The sequence below is a fragment of the Cucurbita pepo genome, chromosome LG01 (genome assembly GCF_002806865.2).
Source record: "Cucurbita pepo subsp. pepo cultivar mu-cu-16 chromosome LG01, ASM280686v2, whole genome shotgun sequence".
NCBI classification, from domain to species: Eukaryota; Viridiplantae; Streptophyta; class Magnoliopsida; order Cucurbitales; family Cucurbitaceae; genus Cucurbita; species Cucurbita pepo.
The window spans coordinates 17,447,954-17,462,515 of NC_036638.1; the positions used below are offsets into that span (position 1 = coordinate 17,447,954).

Sequence of the window (14,562 nt, forward strand, 5' to 3'; positions counted from 1 at the left end):
CAGTAAAAATGTACAAATTTCACCAAATTAGCTTCCACCTATCCTACCTACAGCATGGCCAAATTTGAATTGGATAGAAATATCCTTAATGCATACACCAAATAGTTAGCCTGCTGAGAAGTATAAGTGCCATAATAAGCAACATTAAAACAAGTCAGCCCTGCCTAAAAGTCCGATATATGCCGTATGCTTAATGATTCTCGCTGCCTATTGACTGCCTAGACAGGTATAAAACGGGTGATACTTTATGTATACCTAATATATGTTTCAACTAGCTGAGTTAAGTTCAAGTTGACTAAATACGAAAGTGACAGGAGCAATGAAAACCACATTCAATAATTTGTCGTGTGTAACAAAAGGTTAAAGTAATTAACTCGTCCTAGATATTTTACCTGTTCACAGACCATTGTAGTTAGTTGACCAAAGATGTGGTTAATTTCAAGTAGGTAAGCATTAGAAATGGATCGTGAAATCAGAAGACATTGTGTTGAGAAATAAAGGTAGATTCAAAACCTCAGTTTCCTAGAAGAGATGTCAAAATTGCCAAAACAGCAATCACAAGTATGATATTAAGGAAGTAGTTTGTTGGTAAAGGCTTATCTGGGCTTCCACCAAAGCTTTCGTATTCTGCCCGAATCTTCTGCTTCATTGAATCTGATAGCTCTCTCTGCAATTCAAATAGGCAATACACTATTGAATTTTATTCCATTCTGCTTCATTTTAGACTTCCAAGTTTTAGACGCGACATCACAGATGTCAGGATTTGAATATATCTTCTCAACTCGTATTATTAAAAGACACGGCACAACAAAACATGAAACTTGTTTCTAATCAATCCTGCAGTAGACAACCAAAAGTAGAGAAGATAAACATTTTATGAAGACGAGATTTTTTTAAGAAATTTATCATGCAATTAAATGAAATGGAAATATGAAAGTTTGTAATGTATACAACCTTCCCGTATGAGTATTTGGCGGCATCAAACTTCTCTCCTGCAGGTTTTGATGATGCATCATCAATCACAATACCCTGTGATCAACAAAATGCAGTTTCGGTGAGGTTTGAGTAGATATGAACTTCTTTTCAATGGATAACCACGGGAGTCTATAAGCTTTTCTATAAGCAACTAGACAAATTTGAAAGACCACCTCGTAGTTCTATAAAGTGTAATTCTGGGAAAAACAGGATATTTGATGGTGCAATATATTTTAGTTCGATGACGTCAAAGGGTGTCGAGGAAAATTCATCACAAAGGCAAAATGTTCTATAAAAGGAAGCCTGCCACCTAGAGAAGATCTACATTTTATCAACAAGGGCAACAAACCTCTGGAGGGTCAAACTTAGCACCAAGGTTGCTGAGCTTGGCGTGGGCTTCAGCATAGTCTTTGAAGAAGGCTTCTTGATCTTCAACATATTTCTCAGCATATACCTGCAACACAGCATTAATAAATGAAAACCACATTTGAGTCTTTTGATTGCCTTATGAAAGACCAACTCCATGAAGAAGCTTCTTGTTTACCAAGATAAGGCCTACTAAAGGGATCAATGATGGGGTGGGGGGGATGTGTGGCTCTGTTTTACCTTGAATGATGGATCTTCAAAGAGAGCAGCATCGGTTGGCAACACCAGTAATTCTTCATCTCTCCTTTCTTTGATATCCTATTGCCACGGACCAAAAAAGTAAGCAAAAAGTGGTTCGACATCAGATCATATAGAATGAAACCAACATGGTATAAACCTTAAAATATGAGTTGTCGAACTTCAGCCATTGTACAGTCCAGGATTGTCCACCAGGTGCACCAGGTCCATTTTTCTGTGAGGAAAAATCAAAACAGGAATCTCCTGAGAATTGCAACTACAATGCAGTAAAAAATTTAAAGCGGTGACAATGATTCAAAATAAAATATGGGTGGAAAGACAAGGTAAACTAAAGCATGAAAGACCCGGGAAAAGAGCTAAAGGAGATAAGGTTAAACACATCAAACGATCCATCTGCACTTCATCGTATGCAAACTAGTGGTGACCTCACTATAGAAGGAATGCCAATTCTCCTCATATGGAGACATTAACCATTTTCCAGAAGGTCCAAAGCCAAATACAGCATAGCATGTCTCAACTCTAGAATTTCAAGAAAGATTTATAAGCTATTGCTGAGTTGTACATTAATTAAAACTGGGTATTTAAATAATCTGGTTGAACAATAAAAAAAGCTTGAGCAGCATGCATTTCTCACACTAATCAACGCTAATTCCTCAGTCAAGACAATGCATGCCCTAGAAGGGAGTTTTTTAATCTATCCTATGCCAGTTGATACTAGACTTGAGAATAGGTTGGAATGCTCTTTCAAGCATGATGTGCAATAGAATGGGATTTCTCCAAAGAGAGGAGAATGATGTGGGATGGCATAAGGAATATGGGGGAGAGGGGCTTATTAGTAATATTTTCATTCACTCACTGGGTGCGTCAATTAAATTTGTAAGAAGTTCCCCCAAGCTTGGTCCTGGCTACTATGTATAAATACATGAAGCTCTCTCCCATTTCGTAAGGATTTTGAGAGAATTGATTTCAATATCCTACATCAAAAACATTGCTAGAAAATATGAAATAGAATATTCGGGTGGTCTACAGGGTTGAGAGCTATAGTAGCTCCTAATATCTCGTGGTTGAAGAACCAAGAATGTCTGAGATGGCAAGATCAAAGGCAGCTTAATTGATGTTAGAATAAATTTAAATAAAAGATGAATTGAATAACTTACCACTTTATTGTACAGATTAGTTCCAACTAAGTCATAATCTTCTGGACTAGTTGATGGAAGTTGGTTGAGTTCAGTTTCTTCAACATCGGATTTTTTATATTATGACCTCACTGCCACAAACGTGGTACGGTTATGAAGAAAATTGTCAGAAATCTAAGTGCCCACAAAGATTAGAAGTTTTATTTGGTCCTTATCTCTAAGTTGAGTAATCCTTGAGGATAAAATTCAAAAGACGAATGCCATCTTGGTGGTGCAGCATGTACAGAATCTATTATAGGTTTTGGAGCCATTTCTTGAACTACTTCAACTATTATGCGCCCTTCTCAAACAATGTTAAAGATATCATTCTCCATATGCTTCGTGGTTTTCCGGATTAATGCTTTCATGGCTACTCTTTTGCAGCTTTGTAAGGATCTTTGGAATCTCATATGACTTAGAGCATCTTCTTGGAGTTCTTTTACCAAAACCCTTTGTAATTACTACCCTTTCTCAATTGACACAAATTGGAGTGAATCTATAATAGCTCTCAGACTTCCTTTCTAAAAAATATACTAGCTTTCGGACTTTGTTTGGGAGTTCATTATATCTTTCATATTTTCTTCCAAAATTAATGTAAGGTTTCATATTAAATAAAAAAAGAGTAGGTTTATTAATGGTATGTTAAAGACCCAAACACAATAAGAAATCGTTCATTCCACAATATTACTGAGTCGGAAAGACAAAATACAAAATAATTTAACCATTCACAACATGATGGTAATACGACAAAATACAAAATAATTTAACCATTCACAACATGATGGTAATATACCGTATATTTGGTCTCTGGCTTGCCCCAACCACTGCGCTCTGGCCTAGATCTCCCCAACGTGTGTGCCCCCGATAATGCAACAATTTCCTAAAGATCCAGAAAACTTGTATGAAACAAATCAAGCATGCTGATGCAGAGTGTATTTACTCAAATTGCAGACTGATTCACGTTACCCTATCATTCAACCCCATTCGGTAGAAAACTTCTCGTAGGTGTGCAGCAGGTGATGGAGGGCCAGCATCTAAAAAAAGACTAGTTATTAACAATTTGTGGAAAAGCATGACACAAGAGTCCGTGGATAGACACGCCATCTTGCAATAAAAGATTAGAAACTGCTCACAAGACTAATATAAAGAACCAAGAAAATTACCCTTTGTAATTCATCCTAAAAGCAAGTTCAAGCAGGATGATGAAATGCATGCACTTTTTTTGAAAATTTTCAGAGCAACAAGGAAGTTGTTAAAAGGCAAGACAACATGTCTTTCGCATCCTCTTTCTTTCACTTGTTCTACACCTCATCTTCAAATTATATAATTGGGCTCACTTCCTATACTGAATTCCAGATAATCATCCTCCAAAGCAATCTAGTCTAATTCATGATTATGTAAAAGAAACACCTAGAAATAATGTAATTTAAAAGGGGTCAAGATGACAATGCAGGTAAATCAACATAAGGAACTTGGGTAGCCATTTCAATAGGTTCGACATATTCCTTATCATGATGGCATGTCCATAATTCACGTCACAATATTTCAATGATACAGCACATGACATTATAACATAGCTGCTCCTATTTCGTTTTTGGTACTACAGGAATGAAATCATATAGATTCAAAAAGTTATTGTCAATGAAACATTCAATTGGATTTTAGCATCAGAATAATTCCTGCTGCAAATTCAAATACGATATAAGAAAGCCAATCACTAAAATTTAATTGAAATTAAACAGAAATCAGAATTGGCCCTTGTGAGCCAGCCACATAGTCTACTAACCAGGAAGCCTCCCCTCTTCAGGGCATTGCTCTGGCCCCACAACATCCACCCTTCCATACTTCATGGGGATTTTGGGTCCCCCAGCTTCCTGTATTGGAGTGAAATCAAATCATTAGAACATTCATCCATCTAATTTCAGTCAAGGGTTCATCTTAGTTCCAGAGACATAATTAATGACCTCGATAGCTGTAGCGCTGGCCAACTGAAATAGGTCAGCATATGTCACGTTAGAATACTTCTTTTTGATAGGCTCAATGAGTTTCAAGGCATTAACAAGACCTGTAAAACGAGTCAATTAGAATGAACACCGTCAACCTGTAATGCACGGTTATTGTTGAAGAATTACCAGCATTAGCACCATGTCCCAGCTCAACATCAAATCTTAAACTTCCATTAGCTCCACCTCTCTGCGGCCATTCCTCAATATTTTTATTGTAAGTTCCAGCATCATGCCAACCCAGGCGTACCTTGAGGGAAAGAAGAGACGTCAAATCACATGTCAACAGGAAAGAAGTCCACCAAATAAATTGACAAAACAGTTCTTTGGAGGAAATGACACTAGTCTTTCTTCGAAAGTTCAAAAACTCCTCCACCGACAATACTATATTCAGTTCCACTTGAGCATGGTAGTTAGCAATTTGGTACAAATATAAACACGCCATTATTAAATAGTAAAACATTCAATTGCTATCATGGGAAATTAGGACCTAAACAATTAGTTCCACACGATTCAAGTTGAACTGAGAAAACAATAGTTAATAGTTAATAGATAATAGCTAACAGCACTTCGTAGTATGAACCACAAAATTACCAAAATAGGATGGCAGAATGTAGTCTTCAGGAGCTCCTTGATATCTTCTCTGGCACTCTTCAGCTGCTCAGGGTCCGACGCTAAGCATTTCGGATGAGACGCCGCATTGAATCTCCTACTCGATACACAAGAACTCGGCCTTCCCTAAAACCAATGAAAACCATAAGAAATCAAAGCGATTAGCAAATTAAAACACCGTAAATACATACTTGCACGGAGAGAGAAAGAGAGAGAGAGAGAGAGAGAACCTGATTCAGAAAAAGGTGAGAAATGAGAGGAGCCGATCTGAGAAACTTGAAAGAGGACAAAGACGATGAACGTGAAGAGAACGGCAATGTAGCTCTGGTCGCTGTGGAGAGGAAACGAGTGGTCGACGAGGCGGAGGAGGCGGCGACGCTTCCAAGAGCAGTAGCAGCCATGAATTTTGTTGAAATTGTGTTGTTCGGAGCAGCAACTGGAAATGAACGCGATGGAAGAAGTGTCAGTCGGAGCAACAAATGCTTGGCCGTTTGGGGCTTTCGCTATATGCGGTCTCTCTCCTTTTGTTTCGGATCAACCTGGCCTACGAAACAACCCTGTTTGGCAACACGGTTCTGCAATTCCACTTCTGGTCTCGACTGTAATCCTATCTTCGATTTGGATTTGAATATAATGCAAAAATAATGTGAGATTAAGTGAGCTAATAATATGATTAAGTGAGCTAATTGATACGTACTCTTTTTTATTTTTTATTTATTTAATATTGATTATACTCTTATTTAATATCTAATGTTCAAATTTAGTATTTAAATATAAATTAAAATTTATAAACAATATTGTAATTGTATTTAATAGTGTCATTTATGGTAATTTTATGTTAGTAGATACACTTTTAGTGTAGAGAAAATATTAATTATTTCTAATATCTTCTAATAATAAAATTTAAAAAAAAAAATACATTTTTCTCATTATCACCCGTTTAAAAGTTGAAGGATTTAATTAATTGATACAACTTAATTACGGGTGAACTTGAGTCGAATTGTGTAATAACCCAAAAACACTGTTAACAGATACGGTTCTTTTTAGGGTTTTCCTCTCGAATTTTCCCGCTAAGTTTTAATATGCGTCTACTAGGGAGAGGTTTCCACACCCTTGTAAGGAATGTTCGTTCCCCTTTCCAACGTTGGTTAAATAGGGGAACAAACCATTTCTTATAAAAAGGTGGAAACCTCTCCTTAACAGATGTGTTTCAAAAACTTTGAGGGGAAGGTCGAAAGGGAAAACCCAAAAAGTACCCAGCGGTAAGCTTGAGTTATTACAAATTGGGTCGGGTTGAGAAATTTTTTATACTAACCCAAAAGTTCAAATTGGTTAAATTGGCAACCCAACCCAATCCTCTATTTTCAAGTTGTGTCAGGTTATTTTTTTTTTAACTTTTGAACGACCGTAAATGTTACAGCAAATTCAAGATGGATAACTATGGTTGACCAACTATGACTGGATTGTTGCTTTTAGTGAGTATGTCTACCTTCAAAACGGAATGTACGAGAAGAAAAAAACTTGCAATTTTGTGAAGGGGGCACGACAGCCGACAACAAGACAATCCTAAATGATATATATATATATATATATTCGGTTTGGGTAGAGTCACACAACCCTTAAACATACTAAACGTGGACCTGACCCGATCCACTCAATTCCTAACAAATTAAACTCAATCCAACCTAGCAACGTATCTAACGCAACGGATCCTCATAATTCCAGTGGTTAGATTCATGGTACACTCTTTAAGTTTAAGAACATAATTATTATTAAAATAATTAGTTAAAAGATTATAAATTTATTATTGTAAATTTGAAAGAATAGAAATATTTTTAAAATTAGAAAAAGAGATTTTATTATAATTCAACCAAGTCTTCATTTTTTTTTTGTTGATGATCTTTTCAACTGTCCGTCTTAAAGGAGACTTGAAAGTAGCCAACGCTAAATCATAGGCGATTTGACGCTCTGAATCGCAGAAACTTTTCGAGCTCCCTTTTTCGTCAAAGTTCTTCGGAATTCGAAGAAAAAAGGTAAAAAAATGCCAAGAACACCAACTCTAATTTTGTTTCTTTTACTTCTATTGGCAACCTTTTCTGTCTGCTTCTCCGCCAACATTTTTTCTTTGCGCAAGAAAAATTCTGATCGCCTCCTCTCCTCGGCTGTGTTTCCCCTCAAAGGAAACGTTTATCCGCTCGGGTAATCGTCGCGACTCTGTAATCGTGATTGCTTTGAATAAATTTCACCATTGCATAATTTGATTTTCTGTCTATTTTGTTTCATTTATTGTTCTGGCATCGATTCTCCATCTATTTTGGAATTTGTTGTACTTGCTACTGATTTTTCAGTTTTAACTACGTCCTTCTATTCGATTCATGAATCTGTTCTGTTGCCGGACGATTTGATTTCATGAAGTTGTCTTATTCAGTTCTTTGAATGTTTTTGTTACTCGTTTTCTCTTGTTTTATTCTATTGAGTTTATGCGAGGTCAGGAAATCTACTTGTTTCATTTTTTTCTAACCTTTCTCGTTAGTCTATGTTCATTCAACCATTCTAGCATGTCTTTTATGTTCACTGTTCTATATTTTTGAGCTATTGGTTTGATTTATTCAACGTACAATATAATGTTTGGTATCTATTTTTCGTCCGTTCAGAAATTTGGAAATTTCGATACAAAGAAGTTTTTCAACGGTGAAGTGTTTCTCTTCTGGTGTTTCAAAATGTTATGAATTCAGTTCGTCTTTCAGTTCTCTGGTTTTGTTTGACTATTGGCCTATTTATCACTGCTTCGATTGTATATCATAAAAAGCTAGCATATAAAGCGTTTGTTCATTGTAAATTCTTTTCTATATCTGCAGTTACTACTCTGTGTCTATTAACATTGGCAAAGGAGATGAGGCTTTTGAATTTGATATCGATTCTGGCAGTGACCTCACTTGGGTCCAATGTGATGCCCCCTGTACAGGTTGCACAAAGGTTAGCGGATTCAATGATAACGATAACCAATTTGATGTTTGTTCTCTTTGCTCATCCGTTTTTATAAATTTTACGTGTATCTGCAGCCTCGTGGACAGTTATATAAACCTGACAACAATGCGTTGACTTGTTTTGAACCATTGTGTGCATCGCTCCACCTGACTGCTGATCAACAATGCGAGTCCGCAGATGAACAGTGCCAGTATGAAATTGAGTATGCTGACCATGGATCCTCGTTGGGCGTGTTGGTCAATGACCATTTTCCTTTGAAGCTCACCAATGGTTCTCTTGCAGCTCCCCGCATAGCATTTGGGTGAGTTGTGTGGATATATCACATTATAACCTGTTATTATGCTGTTAGGCCTAGGCCACAACTTTATTTATGAACAAAATCAGAAAGGGAGGTTTGATAGCTTCCCCCCGCCCCAGAGAATGACCTTTCTACAAACTACACTGCCCTATATCCCTTCTCACATGGGGGTGCACCCGAACTAACAAAATTTATCGGGTCCACACGTACATAACAATATAACTTTGCACGACCCCCTTTCCTTTCGCACGCTTACGTTGATACACCTTTATAATCCGGGGTCTTTCACATGCTTATAATCCTAATTAATCATGGTTGCAATCCCCAGAGGTACCATTTGCTTTATAAGTAACAAATTTTTGGACCTGGCTTTACCTAAATTGTGAAATTGATTTTGCTTCTATCTGGTTGAATTGGAGGACATATCTTTTAATCCTTTGTCTGCAGATGTGGATATGATCATAAATATTCTGTTCCAAACCCACCTCCTCCTACAGCTGGAGTTCTTGGCCTTGGCAATGGTGAAGTTAGCATTATCTCGCAACTAAGCAACATGGGCATAATGCGAAATGTTGTAGGCCACTGTCTAAGTGAGCAAGGTGGGTTTCTATTTTTTGGTGATGAACTCATACCTTCTTCTGGAGTAGCGTGGACAAGTATGTCTTCTGAATCCATAGGGTGAGTAGACCTTTATCATCATGTTATCTTTTTGCAACACATGTAACTGTAGGTTCTTATGACATCCAATCTTATCTCAGAAATCACTACTCTTCCGGACCTGCAGAAGTCTATTTTGGTGGAAAGGCTGCTGGTATCAAGGGTCTTACATTAGTTTTTGACAGTGGGAGCTCTTACACTTACTTCACCTCTCAAGTTTACGATTCCGTTCTTGCTCTGGTAAAAGCACAGACAAGGAACTAGTTTCTTTAGCAACATTTTTTGTGAAATTTTTGTTTCAGATTTGAGATTTTTTTACCTCAGGTGAGGGATGATTTGAGAGGAAAACCTCTGGAAGATGCACCAGAGGATAAATCTCTTCCGATATGCTGGAGAGGCCCACAACCTTTCAAGTCGTTGCGCGATGTAAAGAACTACTTCAGGCCCTTGGCATTGCACTTTACAAAAACTAAGAATGCTCAAATTCAACTGCCTCCAGAATCTTATCTAATCGTAACTGTGAGTACACAACTCAATCTCTAATTCGTTGCAGGTTTCTTCTTTAAGTATTAAGTACCTAACAAGTTGTCCTCCAGAAATATGGCAATGTTTGCTTTGGGATTCTGAATGGCACTGAAGTTGGACTTGGGGATCTCAACATTATTGGTGGTAAGTAAGAATCCCCCCTCCCCTCTTTGTATAAGTTAGATTTGAGACTACTTAGCCCAGTTTGATAATTATTTTGTTTTTAGTTTTCTGTTTTTGAAAATTGTGTTTGTTTCCTTACCACTTATTCACTACTATTTTCATCTTTTTCAAACTTCAGAACTTCAAAATTCCTAGTTAAAATTTAAAGAAACAAAATCTATTGAATTATGAAAACATGTCCAAAAGATAGAAAATAAAATAAAGAACTAGTAAGTGGAAGTAGTACGTTTATGGTTACTTTTCAAAAGCTAAAAAAAAAAAATCAAATGATCAACAAACATGGCTTAGTAATTCTAGCCAATAAGTACTTAAATTACACAAGCTTTAGAAAAAAGTGTCACTACACTCTTAAAAATACTTTCAAGATGCTTTTTAAGCAATTTTTACTATTTTTCAGAAGTACTAATAATTCAGATGATTTCTAGTTTAGAATGCTTCTGAGCTTTGGTCATGATAGAAAAAGCACTTTTCTCATGCCAACAGCACTCTCATACCTTAGTTGCCTTAATTGTTACATTGGCTGACCTCGTTTCTCATTCAGACGTCTCTCTGCAAGATAAAATGGTGATCTATGACAACGAGCGGCGTAAGATCGGATGGTTTTCGACCAGTTGCAACAAATTTCAAAAGTAGATTACCATTCTCTCATTGCCTTCTTTGTTTTGATGGTCGCATTGCTTTGTGGATATCCCTCATCTTACAAGCCTTTTCTGGTTGCCTTTATTTTTTCAGGGAAGGCCAAAGTTTTTGTGAACCAGAAGGTCCGCTTAGTATCCTATCAGGTAATTATTATGAGTACATCCCCAAGATCTTTTAGCGATGGTGAGTATATTAATGAAGAAATACTTAGAATTACAGAAACTTGGACAGAAAAGTTTGTATATTCCAATGAAGTTTACTGAGCATGCGTATACTTTTTTTTGTTAGCCAATATGCTAGTTGTATAATGTACCGATATCATGAAAGAAAATTCTGTATAAACGTTCTCGATTGCGCCCTCGAGAATCGAGCATGATGCTATATAGCATACAAAATTTCTTTCTGCATCTTGTTACTTATTTGGTGGATTCTTAGATTTATACACTAACTACGTGACATAGACACTATGTTTGTCAAGTTACGCGCATATCATCAGGCTTCCTTATTTTGACACAAGAACCCCAAATTGGCACTGCGCTTTATCTGTCCATTTCAGGTGCTTGCCTGCCTGCTAGTTCGGGAATGGCATCAATTCTATATTTTTTGTGTTTATTAACCATAATTTCATATTATCAGAATCACTCATTTTGATATCTTCTTAGTTTCTCATTTCGATATCTTCTTAATTTATTTATGTACGTTTTTTTATTAGACCACCACATTCAGAGATGAACCAAGATAGAATTTGTTCTTTTTTATTCAATTTCTAAATTTTATATCTATTTAATTCTTAAATTTTAAAAAGTGTCTAATATATCAAACTTTAATTTTGTTATATTCAATTTTAAAGAATTAATTGATCTATTAAAAATAAATATGTACTTTTTAGTTTTTTTTAGAGATGTAAAATTTGTATCAAATCTATAAACAAAATTTTCAGCCTCTAAAGATTAAAATTGTAGTTTAACCAAATTTTTTATTACTCTGTTTTTCCAAAAAAAAAAAAAAAAAAAAAAAAAAAAAAAAAAAAAAAAAAAAANCAGTTTGAAATGAGACAAATTATTGGAAACTAAATTAACTATTATTTATTATTTATTTTTTCCTTAGAAATAAAGCTGGGATATCATCAAAGCAATTGAATCGATGGTGGGGGGATTGGGAAAAGCCTCCTCTCCTTTAAACCTTCAATCCAAATTTCCAACCCTTTCATTTGAACTAGGAAAAAGAACCCCGTAAAGCAACTAATAATGGTATTTCCCAAACTCAGCATAGTAATAATAATAATTTTTTTAAAATGAATATTTATAATAATAATATAGGCTAAATTATTATTATTATTATTAACCAGGAAGAAATAATTGATGGCTAGATTATTCTAAGGAAAGAAATAATCAGAATGCAAGCCAAAAAAGAACAAGATTAACTCAACTAGACCAAATTAAATCAGTAAGCAAAGAAATAGGTTGGGGCATTTGAAAATTCTGAGGCTAATAAACGAACTGTTATAATCACGAAACAGACTCAAATAAAGTATTGTAATTAAACAACTAATACCAGCAAAATTGAAGTTCATAAATAATTCTATCCTCTTAGCTGCAAATCATCATATCTTCAGAAGACAAAAAAGGCAGATAGAATCATAGAAAATGAAACACGGCCACAACATATCTCAACGACAAAACTTATGCAGCACCAGCACCTTTCCCCTTCTTCCTCTGGAGCTTCTTCATGTAGAACTCGAGTTCTTTCCCCTCCAAGATATACCTGCAAAAAATTTGTAAGACATCAGCCAAACTACTAAAAAACCCTACAACGTCTGTCAAGACGAGTTCGAAAGGACAAAAATCCTTCAATGAGCGTGCTTACCCATCTGCTCGGCCACATTGACCTGGTCTTGATGAGATACAAGCCATCAAACGACCACTGCTGAATTGCTCCTCAATATGTGGGTCGAGCTTACGATCCTGTTGACGTTTCTCCAACTTGCGCTGAACGTGGTTACTCTTCTTCAACTCCTCCGCAGCAGCAGCAGCCTCACCTTCCTATCAACCATAAACAAATAGGGTGTCTTATGGATCATGCTAGAATGCCATTAACATTGTCCTCATATTTGAAATTTCAAGAACAAAAAACCAAACAATCGAACTTAGAACAAGCTTTGCTCTACCTCTTCCTTCTTGGCAGGTGCTGAGGTCTTCTTCTTCCTTCCAATATCCACCCCATAGTGTTGAAGATACCATTGCTTAAATGGTGCAGCATCAACCTGAACAATGGCACTCTTCACCAAAGTTTGAGTACGAACAAGCTCATTGTTCGATGCATTGTACACCACATCAAGAATACGGGTCTTCCTAGTCACGGCCTCACTACCCCATGAATAATTACCAGTATCAAGCCTAAAAGCACGCCACTTCACATTACCCCCACGAACTCTAATCCTCCGGATTGACTTGTCACTGGATATCTTCGTGTTGGCAGGTTGCCTTCCAAGCTCATACCTATACAAAGAAATGATATCGTGTGAGAACATGAAAAATAACACAGCACATGACAATTGTATCCTCCCTTAAATAGAAAGTGATCGAAACCTCGTAAACACAGGTAAATAATGTTATATTTCTACTTGCACATAAAAAATTAGTAAACTGGAACTGCACCTTAGAAAAAATACTGGAAAAGACTAAATTGCTATGTCAGCAAGGGAAATTACAGTTTTCCGTTCATCCAAGCATCAAATGTGAAGCATGTTATAGCTACTCATAAATTTTTAGTAAAAGAAAAAACGTTAGTCTATCAGAGAAGATGAGGTATCTAACGCAGATTAACTAAAGTTCTTGAAATATACACTGCAAGAGGAAACAAACGGCAAATCCTTGATAATAATGTCACTAACATCCAATTAAAAAGGCATTGTTACAGCTAAGATCACGAAGCTAGCATTGTATACTGAAAACCAAAAAATTAAATGTAGAAAGACATGAAATCTTTTGAATGCCAATTAGCAACTAATTTGGGGAAATGGAGTAAAAACTGAATCTAATTGCACACAAATAAATACAAGCAGAGAAAGTTACTTTCGCTTCTTCCTCCAAGCCTTCTTCTTGCCTCCAGTGGCACGCCTCTTGTGCATAGAATCACGAGAAATACCTGTACACAAAACTCTCCATGATTACAAAGAAGAAAAACAAGCACACAAATGGAGATGTGTAGAACAATCCGAAAGTCCGCATATGACTTACCCATCTTGACGAATCGAGAGCTCCTCCGCAAAGAGAAGTTCTAAGGTTCCTGATCCAACCTATCATAAAAAATGACAAAACCCGCTCAAACCCTAAACCTAAACTTTCAAAGGCAAACGTGAAACATAGAAAGAGAATGCGAAAGAGACAAGCATCAACGAGACAGAGATGTGCATTAAGTACAGACGATGAGGGAAAATACTCACTGGGACGGCAGAAGCCGATCGGCAGACGGCGGAGACAAGTATGGACGCTCCGCAGAAGGCACTAGGAGTGAGGTTTGAGGAAGGAGGTGAAATATAAATTAGGGTTTCGAGTGAACTGCAGGGCTATTGTGGGCTTAAAGATGGGCCGAGTATCATAATACATGGGCCGGACTTGGGGCTAAAATCCAATAACGTTAAGTAATTGTCAACTGGAAAAATAAATTAATAGTAAAATCCCTAAAAAAAAATAATAAAAAACGAGATATTTGGAATTATGGCTATCATAATTTTTTTTAATATCCTCAAAATTTCTTAAGATGGTCTCTGACCATATCTAATTTTCCCCTAAATTTAAATTTATTTAAAAAAAAAAATCTTATTTTTTTGAATTAATTAATTTCTATTTACAGGCTCAAAATCCAAAAAATTTAAAATCTC

The 14,562-nt window shown here is 36.2% G+C and overlaps 3 protein-coding genes across 4 annotated transcripts; 1 reads left to right on the forward strand and 2 right to left on the reverse strand.

The window, feature by feature from the left end:
• Nucleotides 1-416: 416 nt before the first annotated feature.
• Nucleotides 417-5,980, reverse strand: LOC111811124 (probable L-ascorbate peroxidase 6, chloroplastic/mitochondrial). 2 transcript variants are annotated; one of them, XM_023697867.1, is made up of 12 exons: nt 5,620-5,980; nt 5,372-5,515; nt 4,907-5,027; nt 4,739-4,839; nt 4,561-4,648; nt 3,741-3,808; nt 3,568-3,654; nt 1,739-1,813; nt 1,582-1,659; nt 1,325-1,429; nt 955-1,029; nt 417-667 (listed from the first exon to the last, which is right to left on the reverse strand). In XM_023697867.1, exons 1-12 carry the CDS (start codon nt 5,788-5,790, stop codon nt 515-517), a joined length of 1,266 nt encoding a protein of 421 aa, XP_023553635.1. In that variant the 5' UTR covers nt 5,791-5,980; the 3' UTR covers nt 417-514. The 2 variants fall into 2 exon arrangements, with proteins under 2 accessions (XP_023553635.1, XP_023553642.1); XM_023697874.1 differs by having other exon boundaries at nt 417-837; nt 5,620-5,979.
• Nucleotides 5,981-7,296: 1,316 nt separating this feature from the next.
• Nucleotides 7,297-11,086, forward strand: LOC111788396 (aspartic proteinase Asp1-like). Its single transcript, XM_023668733.1, has 9 exons — nt 7,297-7,588; nt 8,248-8,365; nt 8,452-8,678; nt 9,123-9,353; nt 9,434-9,572; nt 9,657-9,851; nt 9,929-10,001; nt 10,582-10,669; nt 10,773-11,086. The coding sequence occupies exons 1-9, from the start codon at nt 7,431-7,433 to the stop codon at nt 10,855-10,857; spliced, it is 1,314 nt and encodes a 437-aa protein (XP_023524501.1). The 5' UTR covers nt 7,297-7,430; the 3' UTR covers nt 10,858-11,086.
• Nucleotides 11,087-12,117: 1,031 nt separating this feature from the next.
• Nucleotides 12,118-14,234, reverse strand: LOC111779413 (40S ribosomal protein S8-like). Its single transcript, XM_023659590.1, has 6 exons — nt 14,125-14,234; nt 13,919-13,977; nt 13,754-13,826; nt 12,847-13,177; nt 12,546-12,721; nt 12,118-12,443 (listed from the first exon to the last, which is right to left on the reverse strand). Exons 2-6 carry the CDS (start codon nt 13,920-13,922, stop codon nt 12,362-12,364), a joined length of 666 nt encoding a protein of 221 aa, XP_023515358.1. The 5' UTR covers nt 13,923-13,977; nt 14,125-14,234; the 3' UTR covers nt 12,118-12,361.
• Between the last annotated feature and the right edge of the window lie 328 nt (nt 14,235-14,562).

Bases quoted from the DNA above. Each gene is read 5' to 3' on its own strand.
- LOC111779413 (XM_023659590.1), bottom strand. The intron at 13,178-13,753 runs GTAACTTTCTCT...TTCTTTGTATAG, and splicing joins GCTTGGAGGAAGAAGCGAAA to GTATGAGCTTGGAAGGCAAC. The intron at 12,444-12,545 runs GTAAGCACGCTC...AATTTTTTGCAG, and splicing joins CAATGTGGCCGAGCAGATGG to GTATATCTTGGAGGGGAAAG.
- LOC111788396 (XM_023668733.1), top strand. From the start codon at position 7,431: ATGCCAAGAACACCAACTCTAATTTTGTTTCTTTTACTTCTATTGGCA. The intron at 9,573-9,656 runs GTAAAAGCACAG...TTTTTACCTCAG, and splicing joins ACGATTCCGTTCTTGCTCTG to GTGAGGGATGATTTGAGAGG. The intron at 10,002-10,581 runs GTAAGTAAGAAT...TTTCTCATTCAG, and splicing joins GGATCTCAACATTATTGGTG to ACGTCTCTCTGCAAGATAAA.
- LOC111811124 (XM_023697867.1), bottom strand. From the start codon at position 5,790: ATGGCTGCTACTGCTCTTGGAAGCGTCGCCGCCTCCTCCGCCTCGTCG. The intron at 4,649-4,738 runs GTCATTAATTAT...ACTCCAATACAG, and splicing joins CCAGCGCTACAGCTATCGAG to GAAGCTGGGGGACCCAAAAT. The intron at 3,809-4,560 runs GTTAGTAGACTA...GTCTTTTTTTAG, and splicing joins TGAAGAGGGGAGGCTTCCTG to ATGCTGGCCCTCCATCACCT.